The 19,474-nt window shown below is 45.1% G+C and overlaps 1 protein-coding gene and 1 pseudogene across 4 annotated transcripts in view; both read right to left on the bottom strand.

The window, feature by feature from the left end:
• Nucleotides 1–19,474, bottom strand: part of IL34 (interleukin 34) — a 47,506-nt gene that overhangs the window by 2,974 nt on the left and 25,058 nt on the right. For 3 of the 4 annotated variants that reach the window (XM_010990280.3, XM_010990282.3, XM_031458123.2), the window contains 5 exons: nt 7,949–8,355; nt 3,976–4,109; nt 2,859–2,936; nt 2,402–2,563; nt 122–254 (listed from right to left, as the gene is read on the bottom strand). In XM_010990280.3, the coding sequence (XP_010988582.1) occupies nt 122–254; nt 2,402–2,563; nt 2,859–2,936; nt 3,976–4,109; nt 7,949–7,976 (535 nt within the window). In that variant the 5' untranslated portion in view covers nt 7,977–8,355. The remainder of the gene's footprint in view (nt 1–121; nt 255–2,401; nt 2,564–2,858; nt 2,937–3,975; nt 4,110–7,948; nt 8,356–19,474) is intronic. The other variant, XM_010990283.3, reaches the window with a different exon arrangement.
• On the bottom strand, nt 16,344–18,415 carry LOC105097717 (dnaJ homolog subfamily C member 7-like; annotated as a pseudogene).

The following is a 19,474-nucleotide window of genomic DNA, read 5'->3' as shown; positions in this document are numbered from 1 at the left end:
TCCAAAAATGGCCTGTAGCCCTGGGGAGTAGAGGCCATGCTGAGGAGGGTCCTGGCTCTGCTCAATGACCTAGGCACGGATACCCAGCCTCCCACCCTCAGCCCCAGCCACAGTTCCTTACAGCAAGAGCAGTACAGCAGCTCCATGACCCGGAAGCAGTTGTCCAAAAGGGCTTTGGGCCGCACCAGCTTCAGGCTTCCTGGGGCACTCAGGAGGGACAACACCGCTTCCACCTGGGGGCTGACCTCCACACCCTGGAAAGGAGGAAACATTTAAAACCACAGATACCACCTCCAGACTGTGAAGAGGCGGGCTACATCCCAGGAGAGCTGTGGGGGCTGTCCTGCCCGGAAGGAGGACAGGACTTCCTGTGACCAGGATGCCTAGGAGCAATTTCTCTGCTTTTTCTTCCTGCAGGTGCCATGTTTCCTGGAAGGAGCCCCTTGACACCCTTCACCCAAGCACAACACACAGAGGCTTCTCTCTTTTCCGTCCTGGAGGCAGGCCAGATGGCAAAGAGGTTGGGGCATTCTTGCTGTTTCAACCCAGGCCCAGCCACCACCATGTGAGGAGTCCCTGGCCCAGGGACACTGTCCTTCAGGATGCAAAGGCCTTCATTGACTCCAGGGAAGAAGAGGCAGGGCCCTAATGATGTCAGTTGTATCCTGAGGACACTGAGGCACAAAGCACACTGAAGGGTAGAGTCTCCAGCTCCAAGCTCAGGGGCTTCTCTCCACAACACAACAAAAGGAACATGGTGTGGGGAGCTCCAGGAGCTGTGGGAGGGACTGAGCAGGAGGAATCCTGGGGCCTGAGCTGGGGAAGGACCTTCCTAAAAGTAAAGGGTGCTGGGTTGAATTGCGTGTCCCCCTGCCCCACATCCCCCTAAAAGCTAACCAAGTTCTAACCCCTGCTACCTGTGAATATGACTCTATTTGGAAGTAAGGTCTTTGCAGATGTAATTATAGTTAGGGACTCCAGATGAGATCATTCTGGATTTAGGGTTGGCCCTAAATCCAATGACTGGTGTTACTATAAGAGAAAGGACACGGGACAGAGGGAAAGGCCATGGGAGACAGAGGCAGAGATGGCAGTGATGCTGACACAAGCCAAGAACACCAGCAGCCACCAGAAGCCAGAAGAGGTGGGAAGGATCCTCCCCTGGAGCCTTCAGAGGGAGCATAGCCATGCTGACACTTTGATTTCGGACTTCTGGTCTCCAGAACTGTGATAGAACAATTTTGTTGTTTTAAGCCACCAGCTGTTAGTCATTTGTGATGGCCGCCCTAAAAAAAACTAATACAGAAAGACTTAGAGAGAGAAGTGAAGATGGCGAGAGGAAAGGAAAAGGGACCCATACCCAAGGCCAACTCCCTAGCAAGGGAGGACCCACTGCCCCATAGATGCTGGTTCTAACTGGAGTAGGCCGTACACCACTAACATTGGGAGAAAGAAGAGGCTGAAAGCTGGTTCAGTCTAAACAGCTTAGGTGGGCAGGGTCTCAGCCTACCCACAGTCTCCCTCCCAGCCCCCAAACCAGCCCCCCAGAGCTCTCCTGAGCAAAACTGAGGAGGGAACATGGTCTGTTCTTCAGGTCAGCTCCAACCTACTCTCCCCACAGGCACAACAAAGCCACCAAGGAAATGGCTTGGTCTCCGGGCCTATACCAGAATTGAGTGCCCCTCCCCAAAGTTCTAGGTAGCTGCAAAATCAATTGCTGGCCCCTAAGCCCTGGTGTCATCAGTAGCTCACAGTTGCTGTTGGCTGTCCTCACTGGGAAGTAGGTGGGGGCCTCAGGGCAGGTATGTACCAGGGTCCCAGGGAGGGCTAGGATGGGGAGTAGAGCAAAGTGGGAGTGTGGGGAGGGGGTCCCTTGGCACACACACAGCCAACACGTACACACACGGGTCCCATCACCTTACTCTTTAGAATTTTTGGAAGACATATCCCTCAGGCCTCAGATCAATACTGCTGAACAGGCAGTGATCAGGAAACTCTATTATTGTTATTATTATTGTCTATTATTATTGTTATTATTATTATTATTAATTCAAGTCCATTTATCATACAGAAGAGTTTCATTGCCCTAAAATCGCCTGTGCTCCACCTGTTCATCCCTCCTCCCTCCCCTACAAAGGAACATCGTTTCTTAGCTGCAGAAACAAAGCAAGAGGAATCAATGACTTGCCCAGGGCTGCAGAGTCTAAGAACAGGGTCTCAGGCTCATCTCTTGCCTCCACAAGCCCACCCCGCTCCCCCATGTCCCCCACATCTTCCAGGACATGCCAGAACTTTCCATGCATTTACATCCTCCCTCAATAGCCTTTGGCCCCACACACACAAACACACACACACACACACACACACCTGCCCTGCCTGCCTGCATCTCCACACTACTCACCGTGAGGCCTTGCTGGACATCCAGCAGCAGCCTTTGTACCTCCTCCAGGTACTTCCAGGATGGATGGCCCTCGAGCAGAACCTCCTGCATTGACTCGGTAGCACTAAGACTCACCAAGACCCACAGATACCGCAGCTCCTGCTGGCTCACCCGGGCCCTCTGCTGCAAGGACAGGAGAAATTATTGAAACCCCAGACATGGGCCTCTGGGCCCTGCCCCTCACAGCTCAGATCGCACCCCACTCCCCAGATTTGCCCTGCAGAGGGAGCAGACCATGGGTGTCTACTGTGAACAGGGGGCAACCTGGGGCCTGAACCAAGGATGGGCTTGCTTTAGGAGCCAGGAATGACCTCTGGCAACAGTACCTGCCCAGACCAATGTGCCTCTCAGGCAGGGCCCAAGGGATGTCCCTGGAGTCAGGGGCCTTCCCCATTCCAGGGTTGGGGGAGATTCTCACCAGCCTGGTGATGTTGGCTATTCGAAGCACCCCCTCATAAGGCACACTGACCCTGTAATTGATGGGGAAGTAGTGTTTCTGGGGAGATACAAGAACAAAGCATGAAGTCAGAGTCAGAAACATCTCAGACAGACTCCCCCAACCTCCCAGAAGAATCTGATGCAGGAGGAAAGGAACCAGGACCAGCCCTTGATGACAGTGTGGGTCCTCTACAGGGAATATATACTTGGCTCCCAACTGTGATAAAGACAGCTCTTTTGTCTGAGACACAGGGAAGGTGAAATAAAACACGTAGTTCCTGTTAAGGCAGAAGTCTCAGGCCAAGATGTAGAATGAGAGACTTACTACCCCAAGAGAACCATATCCTTTGGGGGTGAGGAAGATGACTTTAAAAGAGTGTTCCAGTTGTAAACTGACTATACTTCAAAAAATATATATTTTAGTGGGGAGGGTATAGCTCAGTTGGTAGAGCATGCGCCTAGCATGCACAAGTTCCTGGGTTCAATCCCCAGTACCTCCATTAAATAAATAAACAGACAAACAAACAAACCTAATTACCTCCCCCCAAAATAAATTTAAATATATATATATTTTAAAAGAAATTTGTTCTAAAACTTATTATGGTTATGGCTGCATAACTGCAAATATACTAAAAGCCATTGAATTGTACACTTAAATGGGTGAATTGTGTGGTATGTGAATTACATCTCAATAAAGCTTTTGGACAAAAAAGACCTATAGAGCTACATGCCACGTGGTCCACCTTATAAAAAGAATCAAACATTCCAATTTCTAGGTCCTTATCTCCTCTGATAATAATATGTTTAGGGTTCCCCCCAAGGTTTCCTGGAATCCATCCCTGAGTCACTGGGTGAGTGCCACGTGGAGGGAGGATCAAAGATCAGATCAAGGAGGAGAGATAGAGGCCCGGGGGATGGATGGCAGGAGAGGCGACAGGAAGTGCAAACCAGGCACATGTGTATAAGACAGAGAAAGGAGGCATGGTAGGCTCAGGGCTGACACAGGCCCCAGGAGACTGAATGTCCAGCTCCTTATATCCCATGAGCCAAGGGGTGTGGGAAAAGGGATGTAGCAGGTGCCCCTGTGGTTACATTACCGTATATTGAAGGCGGTTCCTGTATTGCAGCTTGTCCCGCAGAAAGCCAGTGATGGCGCACTCCTCACTCTGAGTCAAGGGCCACAACTCCAATCCCTCGTTCCCCAAGGCCATGCCAAGGAGGATCCCGAGATCTGTGGGTCACACCCAACAAGAACACATGAGCCACCTGAACTGCTTCCACATGTCCTTGGGTGCAGAGCTGTGCACACTGTCCTCCCTTCTCCTGGTCACAAGTCCTCGTGGGAGGGTCAGGGATGGGGCACAGAGCCCCAAGGAGGCCTTCCCAGCACCAGGAATGCATTCCCTGGGGTCCAGGCTCCAGGACAGCAAGGCCGGGCAAGCATGAGCTGTCCAGCCTGTCTACCCCGACCAGGGCCTGCAGAGCCTCCTCAGGAGCTATGTGCTAGGGTTGGTTTCCAGTCTCCTCCCCACTTCCACCCCATGAGGGAGGCAAAAACTCCCTTCCAGGGCAACCTCTGTTCCTCACTAGAGTTTTCAAAACCTTTCACTTCATTTTCCATCTAGAGATTCTGGAGATGTGGATTCTAGTTCCAACTCTCCAAATGACGTTTGGGTGACCCAAGCCATTTTCTTCCTTGCTCTATCTGACCGTGGCATGCCTCTCAGTTAGAGGTACCAGCAAGCTTGTAGCAGCCTTTCCAGTTTGGTCTCTGCAGGATGCTGAGGGAATCTCACTCAGGCTGTTTGTCTCTTCCCTGCTAACAAACAAGCTGCCACCTTCCAAACATTACCAGCCTTTCACCACTGGGGGTCACTGTGACTTCAAAAACAGTATGGTTTCTGTCTAACTGAACAGACTTACAAAAAATACGAGAATTTGCAACAAATATGAACAAGGGTTAAGTAGATCAGGGCAGAAAGAACAAAATACAGATGAGCAAGAGACATACCTGAAAATCAACCTTACTAATAAATTCACATTAAAACAATCAGATCCATGTTTCACCTGTCATGTTTCACCTGTTTCAGTGGAAAGTGGGGTTTTTGTTATTGTTGTTGTTTTATTTTATTTTAATAACACTTGGTGTTAGCAAAGTAGTGAGGCAGACACTCTCATCCTGGAAAGCAATTTGGTAATTTTTAATATTAATGAACTTAATAATGTCAAAACACTTTGACCCCCTAAGCTTCAAAAATGTCCACATCTTTTGACTATTTAAACTCATTTCTAGGAATAAATGTGAAGAAAAAGAAAAAAGAAAAAGAAAGGGATTTGTGGACATCCACTGCAGTATTATTTTATAATAGTGAACATCTGCAAATGGCCTGGATATTCAAAAACAGTGAATGTAGCCAGTAAAGATCTCAAAGAATGCTAACAATATGTTTATGTGATAAGAAAAATACTTTTGATATGCTTAGTGAAGTTTTAAAAAGATTGACTCAACACTCTGTATCTGGGTATAAAAGCATGACTTGAATTTTGTTAATATATATGTGTGTGCATAGAAAATGTAGAGAAAAATATGTACCAAGTCTTTTGGGGAGATTTTTATACTCTACTTTATATTTCATAGGATATATTTCATATTCTACAAGTAGTATCTATTATTGTTATAGTCAAAAGCAGTCTTTTTCTCTCCTTTTCTTTTCTTTTTTTTTTTTCCAAAAATAGCCAGGCAGGCTGAGTCATCTCTTTGATCCACCCCTGATTGTGAGTAGGAATTACTGACTGGACTTTACCCACTCACCTTCCTGGCACTTTGGAAGACTTTTGTTCTTAAACCCTCACCGGCCTGGGCTTGCTCACCACCACTTCCCTGCTTCCTCCTCAGTCCTGCTGCCAGGCCTGTGCTCCTGCTGGGCCAGGAGCCCCTCAGGTCTACTCAAGCCCGGGCCCCTTATGGGCTGCAGACCACCAGCCCTTCTCCTTGCAAAAGTCTGACAATATTTTTTGCAAAGCTGCAAATTTGCAATCCATCTTGTACTTCCTTTCTCTCTCTCTCTCCTGATGTTCTCATCCCAGTATTTGGACAAAGGAACCCACCTTGCCCCCTCCCTCCAGAGGTAAGAGGCCTGCAAGATAGAAGGGGAGGCTGCAGAAAGAGTACGACCTTTGTACAGTGACACATGGGGCTTACCTACCATCCCCAAATCTGAGCCTGTGTAGGGGGTGAATAGCATCCCCCCAAATTCACATTCACCCCGAACCTCAGAAGCAACCTTATTTGGAAATAGGGTCTTTGCAAGTGTTACTAAGTTAAGGATCTCCAAATGAAGTCATCTTGGACTTAAGGTGGGCCCTAAATCCAATTACTGGTGTCCTTACAAGAAGAGGGAAGGACATAGAGGGATATATCAGGAGAGACCATTCACATGGCCTTTACAGATGAAGGCAGATTGGAGTGCTGCCGCCAAAAGCCAAGGAACGCCAGGAGCCAGCAGAAGCTGGAAGAGACTGGAAAGATCTTCCCCTAGTGCCTTCAGAGGGAGTATAGCCCTGACAACTTGATTTCAGACTTTGGGCCTCCAGAGCTGTGACAGAATACATTTGTGCTGTTTTAAGCCAAGTTTGTGGTAATTTGTTATGGCAGCCACACCTTCTCCAGCACTCCAGCTCTCCAGCCCCTCTCTGAGCCCCTGATCTGAATCCCTCGCTTCCCCTCACCCCACAGCCAGTCCTTGTCAATCTTGCAATCTGCCTTCACCAGATTTTCCCCTCTGCCAGGCCTCTTCATTTTCACTTCCAACTCCTCAATGAAGGGACCCTCATTACCTCTTGCCCAGAAGATCACAACAGAGACTCCTGAAAGCACAGCCAGGTTGATCTTCTGAAAGCAGAGTAACTCCCCATCATAGCCCCCACCCCCAGATCACAAACCTTCCCGGGCTCCCTGTTATCTCATGAATTAGTGACTCATCACCCTGGCTTTCAAGGCCTCAGCTGCCTGTGTCCAAACCAGCTTTCCAGTCTGGCCTCTCATGGTCCCACTGCTCAGCCTTTGCTCAGGCTGTTCCCTCTTCCTGGAACAGTGTCCTCACCTTGCCATGTCTGCAAGTGTGAACTCCATCACCCCTTACATCACTTCAAGTGGCACCCCAACCTGATATTTCTCCTGCTTCCCCTGCTCATGACTTGGAAGCTTCCAGAACACCAGGTCTGGGCCTTTCCACCTGTTCTGAATATCCTGACCCTTTGCAGTACACTCCACAGGGCCAGGGTGGACACAGCTTCTCTGTGAATCCCTTGCAGGATCAGACTCCAAACCTCATTCACTCGGCACACAGTTCCTAGAGCTTAATTCCATGCCAGGTGTTAGAGAGGGATGCACAAGATACCCCAGGTCCTTGTCGCTATGGCAGTGCCTCTCCAGTGGGCATGTGGGTGGCACCAGAAAAATATGTTGAATTTGAGTCAATTAAATTGCATCTTGGAGTCTGAAGGGAGCTTGGTCTGGCCTCCCACAAGTAGGCTTTAGAGGCTTCTAGATTCTTTTTCTTTTCTGTCCTCATTTCAACTGTTTTTCTTTTTCCCAACAACACTGTTCTCTTTCTGCTCTTTTTGATTTTGCTCTTTATGAAGGAAGAGGCAGAGGGAACAGGCTGCCCTTCTCTCTACAATTTTACAAGCCCCCACTCTGGCTGGCCACCCCCAGGGAGGCCAGAAATCCTCTCTCTGCCACCTCCACCCCCACCAGACTCCCCAGCACCAATGAGTCTGAGCAGGTGAGATGCTGCCTCCTACCCCCAGTGACTGCTCTGTCCCTGTGACCCACTGACTGTGCCCACCCAGCCTAAGACTCACACCCACCATGTCCGTCTGAGCTGCAGTCAGCTGGAGACAGGGCAGATGGCAGCGTGGGAGTCCCCAAGGGCACCTGCCACTAAGCTGGGAAGCATCTCAACTTCTCACCAGCAAGAATGCCCTAGTTGCCATGGTTACTGCAGAGCCGGCTCTAGGCCAAGGCCTCCCCAGGCAGTCCCCACGAACCCCCACCCCAGTACTCACAGCGCAGCCAGACGAGTTCCCTGGGCATGGTGGTGCACTGGGTCCCCCAGAGAGCAGAGGTGGCTTCCCCAGTAGTGTTCTATTCACAGAGGCCCAAGTGGGGCCTACATGGCCTCAGGTCAGCAAAGGTGGCCAAAGTCGAGGAAGGGCTGGTCACAGAGGAGCAGCCCAGCAGCAGGTAGCAGGTAGTCCTGGGCAGGGCTTATCCTTATCTGCCTGGCAGTGCAGAGGGCAGCTGGGGGGCAGTGGTTGTAAGTTCCATTGCAGCCAGGACCTGGCCTGAGACAGCTGCCTCAGGGTCTTCCTTCTGAGCAGGAAAGAGTCCCCAGCAGGCCCCTCGGAATCTGAGGCTGGGTTGTGCTTTCTCTGATTTCTCTGTCTGCAGCTGCTCAGTGTGAAATCTGGCTCTGGAAAGAGAAAGGAGGAGAGAAACCGATTATGTAAGAGTGGTGCTGCCACTCAGCCATCAGCCACAGGCGCGCAGAGCCTACTGTGCAGGCTGCATCCACTGCCTGGCTGGGACCACCTGAGAAGGCCAGAGGCGCACAGCCCTGCCTGGTAGCTGGCTACTCAGGGGCACAGAAATGACTTCAGAAAATCCAAAGGGCATCCCTGGCCCCGGAGTGAGTTCCAGTGACACTGACTGACAGCCTGGGGTCAGAACAAAAGCAGGACCAAGGAATGAATGGACTGTATCGGTTAAATAAATGGAATTTCCTGAATGCGGTAATAAGACCATATGTTAAAAGTACATGAATAACTTGGGTGGCAGGGAGGTTAAAAAAAGCAAACCATTCACCCCTCTACTCACTTTCAGGCTTAGTCCCATCCTCATTACTCCAAATCTGCTTCCCCTCTTAATGGGGTTGCCAGGTGAAACACCTGTTCCCAGCTGAATTTGAATTTCAGGTAAGGTTTTTTTTAGTATAATTATGTCATGAGTACTTTTTTAGTATAAACATATCCCAAATATTGCATAGGACACACTTATACTACAAAAATATTCATTGCTTATCTGCAATTCCTAATTAACTGGGAGTCTTGTATCTTTATTTGCTAAATTGGCAACCCTATGATAGCAATTCAGTAACTCTTCCTGAGTGCTCATGATGTACTACGCCCAGAGCTAAGGTTTACATTCATTGAATCCTCACAACAATCTTATGGAGTCATGAAGACTCATTTTTATCTACGAGGAAACTGAAGCCCAGAAAGGTTAAGATACTTGTCCAAGGTCACAAAGCTGCTAGTAAGAACTGCAACAGGAGTTCAACCTACATGTAAGTTGCCAGCTGGGCACAGTGGGCTCAGGGCTCACAGTCATCTCATTTATCCCTCACCAGGCTGTCCGAGAAATGGGCTGTTGTCCCCATTTTGCAGGTAAGGAAACTGAGGCTCTGAGAGGCTGAGTTGGCCAGAGACAGAGCTGGCTCTGAAGTTCAGCCTCTGATACAGTAGTGTTCCATTCTCTTGCCTTCCCCCTATTTCCCCTTTGGTCAAGGGAAATGGCCACAGGTTGGTGGCATGAGAGGAAAGTAGGTATGATTTGGGGGTCTTCTCCATTGTGGCATCTGTGGTGTCCCCACAGAATGTATTGGAAGTGCTGGCTCTCACCCATGGAGGTTCCCCGAGACAGGTAGAGCCTCACCCAGAGAACACAGGCTTGTATGAGATCACCCCTGAATTTCAGCTCCTTCTCTAACCTACCCTGGTAATTTCTCTGCTATTACAGCATCACTACAAACACTGACCTAATGGAAACTTTTTTCGTTGCTCGTTTTTTTCAGGTTTATAGAGGTATAATTTACCTACAGCAATACCTTTTTCAGCGTACAATTCCATGGGTTCTGACAAATTTCACAGTGCTATGTAACCACTATAATAATCAAGATATAAAACATTTCTATCCACCCAGAAAATTCCCTCCTGCCACTCTGCAGTCAATCCCTCCTCCCACCCCAACCCCAAGCAACAACCCATGCCTGTCCATCCAGCAGTCTGTGTTTCCAGGATGCCTTATAAATGCAGTCACAGTGCATGGTCTTTTGTGTTGGGCCCCTTTCCCTTAGCAGAATGCATTTGGGATTCATCCAGGACACTGCCTGTGTTGGTTGGTTGTTCTTTTTCTCTTGCTGAGTAGTATTCCATTGTGTGGACAGAGCATTGTCTGTCCATCCACCAGCTGAAAGGCATCTGGATTGTTTCCATCTTTTTGATGATTGTGAATAGAGCCATTACAGGCCTTCACTGGTGTGGATGTAATTTCCATTTCTCTTGGGCCTCTCTGTTAACCTGGAGGCTCAAGAGCCCTTCAGCACATCTCAGCTCTGCACAGTGTGCACTGGGGCCTGGACAGTGGTATCCTGCTCCCACTGCTGGGGCGTCCCTCAGCCCAGACCTCCCCGCACAGATGCACACACCAGAATCAGGCTTGCCACCCCATCCACACCCCATAAAACTCTCCTGGCCACCTTCTCATTCAGAGATCTCCCAGAAAGGACCCCACCATGAGCCCTAGACCACCAGCCTGGGATAGAGAAACTGAGAAAATGAAGAATGGGGTCATGGTCACCTTCGTGCAACACCACAGACCCCTAATTCTGCAGGGCCCACCCTTCCACTGAAATGGGGGAGATGTGTGAAGATCAAGAAAGGCACAAAGTGGGAGTTACCTGATGACACAGAAGCCAGAGCCTTCTCTAGGCGTGGAGGGACATGGAGGAAATCACCTAAAAGAGTGGCATTGCCGAATCCTGGGAGAGCTCAGGACACCTCTCCCTCTGTCTCTCCCTGGTGGGGAAGAGAGAGGGGGAGGAGTTTGAGAGTAGCCTCTCCTGTCCCACCCTAACTCTACCCCAGGGCTTGGAACAGTCCTCCGGAAGCTCAAACAGAGAAAAGTTGTGTAAGAAAGTAAAAGTTGGAGTATTATTCTGCATAGTTTAATTATAAATAGCATTTTCAAAGTCACAGCAAGTAAAAAGTGAATGTTAATTTAATGGAATCATGACTTAAGGATTCTGGTAGGACAAGGGCCTGGGGAGGGTGAACGTGTGTGGAAAGGAAAGCGGTGACAAGGAGCTAAATGTTCCCTGGTGGGAGGTCAACAGATAGTACCTCAAATGGAGAAGTAGCAATAAGAGCATGCTATTTAGAAGGATAAAAACATATATATTGCTTTTAAAAATGTTGAAAGTTGTGTGTCTGGAAAGACAGGTGTCTGCTGTTGCTCATAACAGAGTCATGTTGTACGATTTGATTCTTCAATTCAGGAGCAGATGTAACTTTGAGTAGAAAAAGAGAAACTTCACATTTTAAAATGCATTTCAGTGCTGGAATTGTGTTGCTGCGTCCATCCAGGTCAGGCAGCAAGGACCTGCTCCCCCAGGACCCTCACCTGCCTGCTCTGGCTCCTCCCTCCTCTGCCTGAGAACGAAGACAACTCCAGCTCCCCAGGGAGGGAGGCATGGAACCTGAATTGGAGCCCAGCAGTTAAACTCTAGAGCCTGTGCCCAGCCTGAAGAGGAGACGCAGTTTTATGTTAGGACACACACAGACTAAGTGTCCATGCTATCAGCCGTATGACAAGCCATCCCAACATATAGTGGCTAAAAACAACAGTAAGTTATTACTTTTCACGAATCTATGGATTGGCTGGAACTTGGCTGATCGAGTCCTGCTGATAGGTCGGCAGGGTGCTGGCTGGTCTAGCTTGGCCTCAGCTGGGATGACTCATCCTTCAGCCGGCTAGCCTAGGTTTGTTCTAAGAAAAGGAGCAAATAAGGCCATGTTCCTTAAGGCCAAGGCACAGAACAATCACACCACTTCTACCACATTCTATCAGCCAAAGCAGATTGGGGAGTGGGTGGGCAAGAAACAGACCCCACTCCTTGGTGGAGGGAGTTGCAAAATATCATTGCAAAGGGCATGGATAGGGGTGTGTGTGAAGAAATGGGGCTACTTCTGCAACTAATCTATGATATCTACACAGAGCAATCTTCTCCCCAAAGTGGCCCAGTGGACAGAGCACTGGACTACCTACTCCAGCCTGACCACTTTCCTATAAGCAGGGCCGGGCCACAAGGGCCTTAGAGGCATTCCATGCAAACTGCTGTATCTAGACATGAGAAAACAGGGCTGGGGGAGGGAGCTGTCCCATGGCCTCATGCCCAACCCCATCCTCCTCCTGTGAATCAAGTCACTCAGCCCTTTGAGAATGTGGGAAGGGACATTCTAGCAAACAGCCATGAGGAGTGAGTCACAGATGTTCAATTCAAGGAGGAGGTGGAAGAAAAACAGGACTGAGTTCAGGCCACAGAAAAAGAAAGACAAACAACAGCAGAAATAGGAACGATTTATTCTAGTTAACTCCAGTAGCCCAGGATCTATACTTCTAAGCAACATTTCACCCAACCTCTGTTCTACCAGGGGAAAGAGGATTCTAGACCTGGGGTACATGGTAATGTAGGACCCACTCTTGGCCACATCTGAGAAGTCAGTCTCACCCAGAGAAGTAGACTGAGTCACACTCTGACTGGCTCCCTCAGCTCCCATTGAGTACAATCCAATCTGCAAAGGAGTCTATTTCTACCTTCATGAATCTGGGCTTGGCCATGTGACTTTTTCTGACCAAAGAGATGTTCCTGTTCTTTGGGCTTGTCCTCTCTTGCTGCTGGGAGGGCTTCCTATCATGTGAACAATTCTGGACTAGCTTCCTACAGGAGGCACTGTTGAGGCCCCAGACACTTCATTTAGGCCATCCTAGACCAGACCATCTGGCCCCAGTCAAGTCAGCCCAGAATCCCACAGAATCGTGAGAAATAATCAATGTTTGTTTATTTTAAACCACTAAGCTTGAGAGTAATTTGTTACACAACATAAGCTAATTGATACAGCCTGGAAGTATACCATCTCTGCAAATGCTCTGTAAAAAGCCTGATCAATTCTAACCCAAAGCATATTCTGGGAGTGGTTCTGCTGGCTTCTCTCCTCTGAATAAAGTTCAGGCCCTTAGAGGCAAAGATATGCTTTCACTGCCCTAGGGCCTGGCTCAGAACCTTCTGTTGAAAGAGGAACTTTCTGAAATTCAATACTAATCAAGACTTTTTTTCCCCTCTGCCATATTTGATTTTTTTTTTTAATGTTTTTATTATAGCTTTGTTAAACCCAAACAAGGCAGAATAATACAATAGACCCCCATACAGCCATTACTCAGCTTCAAAAATTATCAGCAACCTGTCATTCCTCTCTCACCTATCCCTCAACTTTTTCCCTTAGAGTATTTTAAAGCAAATATCAAGTATGCCATTTTTACCAGTATGTAATCATTTTAAAATGCAATCGCATTACTATTATTGCACATTCCCACATCAATAATTCCTTATATCATTTAATAAAAAAAAGACATGTTCAAATAAACCCACACATATATGGCCAATTAATTTCCTACAAAGCAGCAAAGCACATACAATGGAGAAAGGATAGTCTCTTCAATAAATGATGTTGGGAAAACTGGACAGCTACATGCAGAAAAATGAAACTACACCACAATCTCACACCATACATGGAAATCAACTCAAAATGGATTAAAGACTCAAATGTAAGACCTGAAACCATGAAACTCCTAGAAGAAAATACAGGCAGTACACTCTTTGACATCAGTCCTAGCAATATCTTTCTAGATATGTCTCCTCAGGCAAGGGAAACAAAAGCAAAAATAAACAAATGGACCTATCAAATTAAAAAACTTCCACACAGCAAACGAAATCAGCAGCTTAACAAAAAGACAACCTACTAAATGGGAGAAGACATTTGCAAAGCATATATCTTCTCTGATACATAGAGAACTCACACAACTCAACAAGAAAAAAGCTTAATTAAAAAATGGGCAGAGGAGCTCAGTAAATATTTTTCCAGAGAAGATACATAGATGGCCAACAGACACATGAAAAGCTGCTAAATATCACTAGTTATCAGAGAAATGCAAATCAAAACCACAATGAGATATCTCACACCTGTTGGAATGACTATTAACAAAGAGGCGAGAAATCACAAATGTTGGTGAGGATGTGGAGAAAAGGGAAACTTCATACACTGTTAATGGGATTGTAAACTGATACAGCCACTATAACAAACAGTATGGAAGTTCCTCAAAAAATTAAGAATAGACCTACCATATGATCTAGCTATACTTCTAGGTATTTATCCAAAGAATATGAAATACTAATTTGAAAAGATATATACAACCCTATGTTCCTCACAGTATTATTTAAAATAGCCAAGATACACACACACACACACACACACACACACACACACACACACACACACACACACACACAGGAATACTATTCAGCCATAAAAAGATGAAATCTTGCCATTTGCAACATGAATGCACCTTTGAGGGTACCATGCTAAGTGAAATAATTCAGACAGAGAATTACAAATATCATATGATCTCACTCATGTGGAATATAAAAAACAACAACAAAAAAAGAACAAACCAAATGAAACAAAAACAAACATTTAGATACAGAGCAACATAGGGTGTAACTGTATGGTAGATGGATGTAAACTAAATTTTTGGTGGTGAGCACACTGTAGTGCATACATAAGTAGAAATATACCATTGTACCAATGAAACATACAATATTATACACCAATGTTACTGAAGCAAAAAATTAAATTAAATAAGCCATATTCAATTTTCCCTGGTTATTTTCTAAATATCTTTTTTTTAATTGAAGTATAGCTGATTTACAATGTTGTGTTAGTTTCTGGTTACAGTATAGTGATTCAGTTATTTTATATATATTTTTTCATATTCTTTTTCATTATAGGTTACTACAAGATATTGAATATAGAGTATGGTTCCCAGTAGGACATTTTTGTTTATCTATTTTATATATAGCAGTTTGTATCTGCTAATTTCAAGCTCCTAACTTATCCCTTCCCTCCCCGCTTCCCCTGTGGTAACCTTAAGTTTATTTTCTATCTGTAAGTCTGTTTCTGTTTTGTAAATAAATTCCTTTGTATCATTTTTTAGATTCCACATATAAGTGATATCACATGATATTTGTCTTTGTCTGTCTGACTTACTTCACTTAGTATGATCATCTCTGGATCCAACCATGTTGCTATAAATGGCATTATTACATTCTTTTTTATGGCCGAGTAGTATTCCAGTGTGTGTGTGTGTGTGTGTGTGTGTGTGTGTGTGTGTGTGTGTGTGTGTGTGTGTGTGTGTGTGTGTGTACACCACAACTTCTTTATCCACTCATCTGTTGATGGACATACAGGTTGCTTCATGTCTTGGCTACTATAAATAGTGATGCTATGAACATTAGGGTGCATGTATCTTTTCAAATTAGAGTTTTCTCTGGATATATGCCCAGGAGTGGGATTGCTGGATCAAATGGCGACTCTGTTTTTAGTTTTTTGAGGACTCTCCATACTGTTTTCCATAATAGCTGCACCAAACTACATTCCCACCAACAATGTAGGAGGGTTCCCTTTTCTCCACACCCTCTCCAGCATTTTTAAATGTATTTTTCAGTTGCTTTCTTTGAATCAAGAGCACAATAAGGTGGTTCATTGACTGATGTGTTGCTACATCTTTTTTCCTTTTAAAAAAACAATTAATATATAATTCACATGCCATGAAATCAGCCATTTTAAAGTGTACAATTCAGTGTGAAATTTTAGTATGTTCACAAAATTGTGCAACAATTACCATAATCTAATTCCAGAAGTCTCATCACCCTAAAAATAAACTCTGTATTCGTCAGCAGTCAATGTTTATTTCCTCTTCTCCCCACCCCTGGCAACCACTAATCTGCTTTCTATCTCTATAGATTTGCCTATTCTGGACATTTCATATAAATGGAGTCTTACAATATGTGGTCCTTTATGACTGGCTTCTTTCACTTAGCATAATGTTTTCAGAGTTCATTCATCTTGTAGCGTGTTATAAACTGAGTGTTTGTGTCCCCCACCCCCAAATTCCTATGTTTAAGCTCCAACTCCCAATGTGATAATCGTATTCAGAAATGGGACCTTTGAGGGGTAACCAGAGTTAGATGAGGTCATGAAGGTGGAGCCCTCATGATAGGATTAGTGCCCTTACAAGAAGAAACACCAGAGAGCTTGCTCTCTCTCTCTCCAGGATCCCATTAAGAGGAGGCCGTGTGAGCACAGAGCCAGAAGGTGGCCATCTGCAAACCAACAGGAGAGTCCTCACCGGAAACTAACCACACTGGTATTCTAATCTGAGACTTCAGCCTCCAGAACTGTGAGAAAATAAATTTCTGTTGTTTAAACTACACAATCTATGGTATTTTGTTACGGCAGCCTGAGCTGACTAAGACATAGCATCTATCAGTACTTCCCTCCTTTGTTTAAAAAAAATAAAGGTGAAACATGTTATCCTCTTAATTTTTTTCCTTTTTAATAAATTTAAACAGTAAAACAAAAATTCACAAGCTGCCTCCCTGTTCATGCTTTGTCTCCCTCCCCTACCCACAGTCTTCAGTCTGGCTCCCTTTCCTTCACTCCATTCACACAGTTACAGGGTATCAAACTGAGAAAACAAAACTGCTCTAAGTATCTGGAGACAAGATAAAGGGAGGAGGTAAACTGCACCCACATTCAAGGTTTAACCAAGCAAGTCTGCATTTTCCAGGTTCTGGATGTTTTCCCTCCATTAGTCAAACTGAAAAAAAGAAATTCCCTGGACCAGATACTTCAAAGCTGAAATCCCCAGGACAGCTAAAGAATGCCTTGACGATATTACTTGCATCAAAATCACCCGTATCTATGCCCTCCTCATCCAGGTCCTGTCCAGTATCATAGCGAGTCTTTTTCTTGGGATCAGAGAGGATGGTAAAAGCTTCTCCGACTTCCTTGAACTTTTTTCCTTCTCCTCAACTTCAGCACTGACTCCACTGGGCCGATCTGGATGGCACATCAAGGCCTATTTCCGATAAGCTTTCTTGATCTCATCCTCGGAGGCATTCATGCCCGCTCCCAGAATCTTGCAGTAATCTTTCCTCTCACTCTTCTTCGGTACCAGCTGTGCATTTTCTAGGAGCTGTTTGTGTTCTCTTTTCTCCACCTGGTGCACTTTTTCATAGTCTTGCACTGCTTCTTCATACTGTTCTGTGTCCATGTAGCACTGAGCTCTTCTCAAGTAGCTTCTGTGTGTCACCTAGCCTTACTGCATTTGTGCCATCTTCTACACTTGAAATTAACCCCGATTACACAAGAGTTTAGCATTTTAAAAAATAATCTGGGGTCTATCTCCAGGGCTTCTGTGTAGAGTTCATATGTGAGCTTATAATTTCTTTCTTTAAATGCTTTATTCCTATCTTCTGTCTTTAAGTGCTTTGGTATTTCTGCAAGTAATGCAGGTCTCCTCATGCTCAGGAATCATCCTTAGAGGTTGTACAAAAAGCTGAACTGCCTTCTCAGTACAATCTTCATAATAAAGGCAAAGACCTCATACATACAGAGAATCCACATTGGTGTAATCCATTCATAAAATGTCACTGGCCACAGACTGTGCTTCTGAGTAATAATCCAGCATTGCTGAATAGTCTGTTTGGAGGATTTTGAAGCAATAGCAGGCAGGGGCAAATTCTAAAGCATAGTCCATATAGGAAATAGGCTTCCAAAAATTCTGCTTCTCAAAATTCATTTTGGCTATTTTCTCATATTCTGTGACTGCATTAGCACTCCTTCTGTTGTGCCAGGGCAATTTTGTGATCCAGTTCTAGGGCTCTCTGGAAACTGCAACATGCCACCATGGCATTCCCTAGAGATAGATGCCTTTTTCCCTCTCATAGGTGTCCCTGGATGAAACTGTCATCCAACCCTGCTCACTGCTGTGCATCTCCAAGAGCTTCCCAGAACCCTCTGAGCACCATTAAGATGACTGTCCAGCTTCCATAACAGCTGGCATTGTTAGGACACTTATCTATGTATAATTGTTAAAAGAGTCATTTTAATCTTCCTTGACATGGTATGCATTTCCTTTTACTTTCCTTGAAAGATTCTGCTTCCCTTTTTGCTTCTTTGTGGTTGAGCAGCTCTGGCTCAGTTGCTGCCATTACCACATCACACTGTGTCAATTGCCATCTCACTGCTGTGCCCAGCACTCATTCCTTTTTATTATCAAATAATCTTCTACTGTATGGACATACCACATTTTCTTTATCCATTCATCAGTTGATGGACATTTGAATTGTTTTCATTTTTTGGCTATGGTGGGTAATACTGTTATGAATATTCATGTACAAGTTTTTGTATTGATGTATGTTTTCAGTTCTTTTGGGTGTGTTCCTAGGAATGTGGTTACTGGGTCATATGGCTACTCTATGTTTAACTTTTTGAGGAATAGCCAGTTGATTTTCCAGTTCAGCTACATCATTTTACATTTCCATCAGCAATGTATGAGGGTTCTGATTTCTCTATACCCTCACCAACACTTGCTATTATCTGTCTTTTTCATTATAATCATCCAAATGGGTATGAAGTGGTATCTCTGTGGTTTTGGTTTGCATTTTCCTGATGACTAATGATGCCGAGCAACTTTTCATGTGCTTATAGGCCATTCGTATATTTTCTTTGGAGAAACATCTATTCAAATCTTTTGCTTACTTTTTTAAAAAGCTTTTTTTTCCCCGATGTTTCAAATGATTTTTATTTTTTTTAACATTTTTTTATTGAGTTATAGTCATTTTACAATGTCGTGTCAAATTCCAGTGTAGAGCACAATTTTTCAGTTATACATGTAAAAAGCTTTTTATTTAAAAATAAAACATGGATACATATAACAGAAAACAAATGTATAGCTTAATGAATTATTATAAGACAGTCAAACTTTTCACATCTCTCCAGAAAAGTAACCACCATCTCAACCATTACAGCAATCACTTTGTTAGGTTTCTTTCTGGTTTTATCAACCAAATGTATATTCCTAGACACTACAGTTTTTAGCTTTGTGTATTTAAAATTTTTCATCTATCTTTTAAGCCTCTTTTAATCTACAGGATTTCTCCTCCATCCCATTCTTTCCCTGACAATTCATCTGTTAAAGAACCCAGGATACGTGTCCCATAGAGTATCCCCAGTCTAGGCTTTGCTTATTGCACACTCATGTTGCAATTCAGCACTTTCATCTATCCTCTGCTTTTCACTTTGGTGGTTGGATCAGACTCAAGTTCAAATCCTTTGTCACAACTACAGGTGGTGCTGGTTTCTCCCAACAGGAGACAAGTAATGCCTGGCTTTCACTCTTTTCTGATGTTGGCAGCTAATGATGCTTAATGCCTAGACCTATTAATTCACCAAGGGTTGCTAAGTGTGATATTCTCACTCACACTGCTATCTGATCAAGCCTTTTCCCATGAGGCAAGCAGAGTCAGTAGCAGATCAGCAGCTTTGCCAAGATGTCTGATATGAATGACATATTGTGCTTTCCTCCCACACCTGCCCTCTCTGTGAAATCAGAAAGGCAACAGGCCTGTGTGA

This window comes from Camelus dromedarius, chromosome 9, assembly GCF_036321535.1.
Source record: "Camelus dromedarius isolate mCamDro1 chromosome 9, mCamDro1.pat, whole genome shotgun sequence".
Lineage (NCBI taxonomy): Eukaryota > Metazoa > Chordata > Mammalia > Artiodactyla > Camelidae > Camelus > Camelus dromedarius.
Note: the sequence above shows the minus strand (reverse complement) of the source record. Positions and strands in the feature narration are given on the sequence as shown.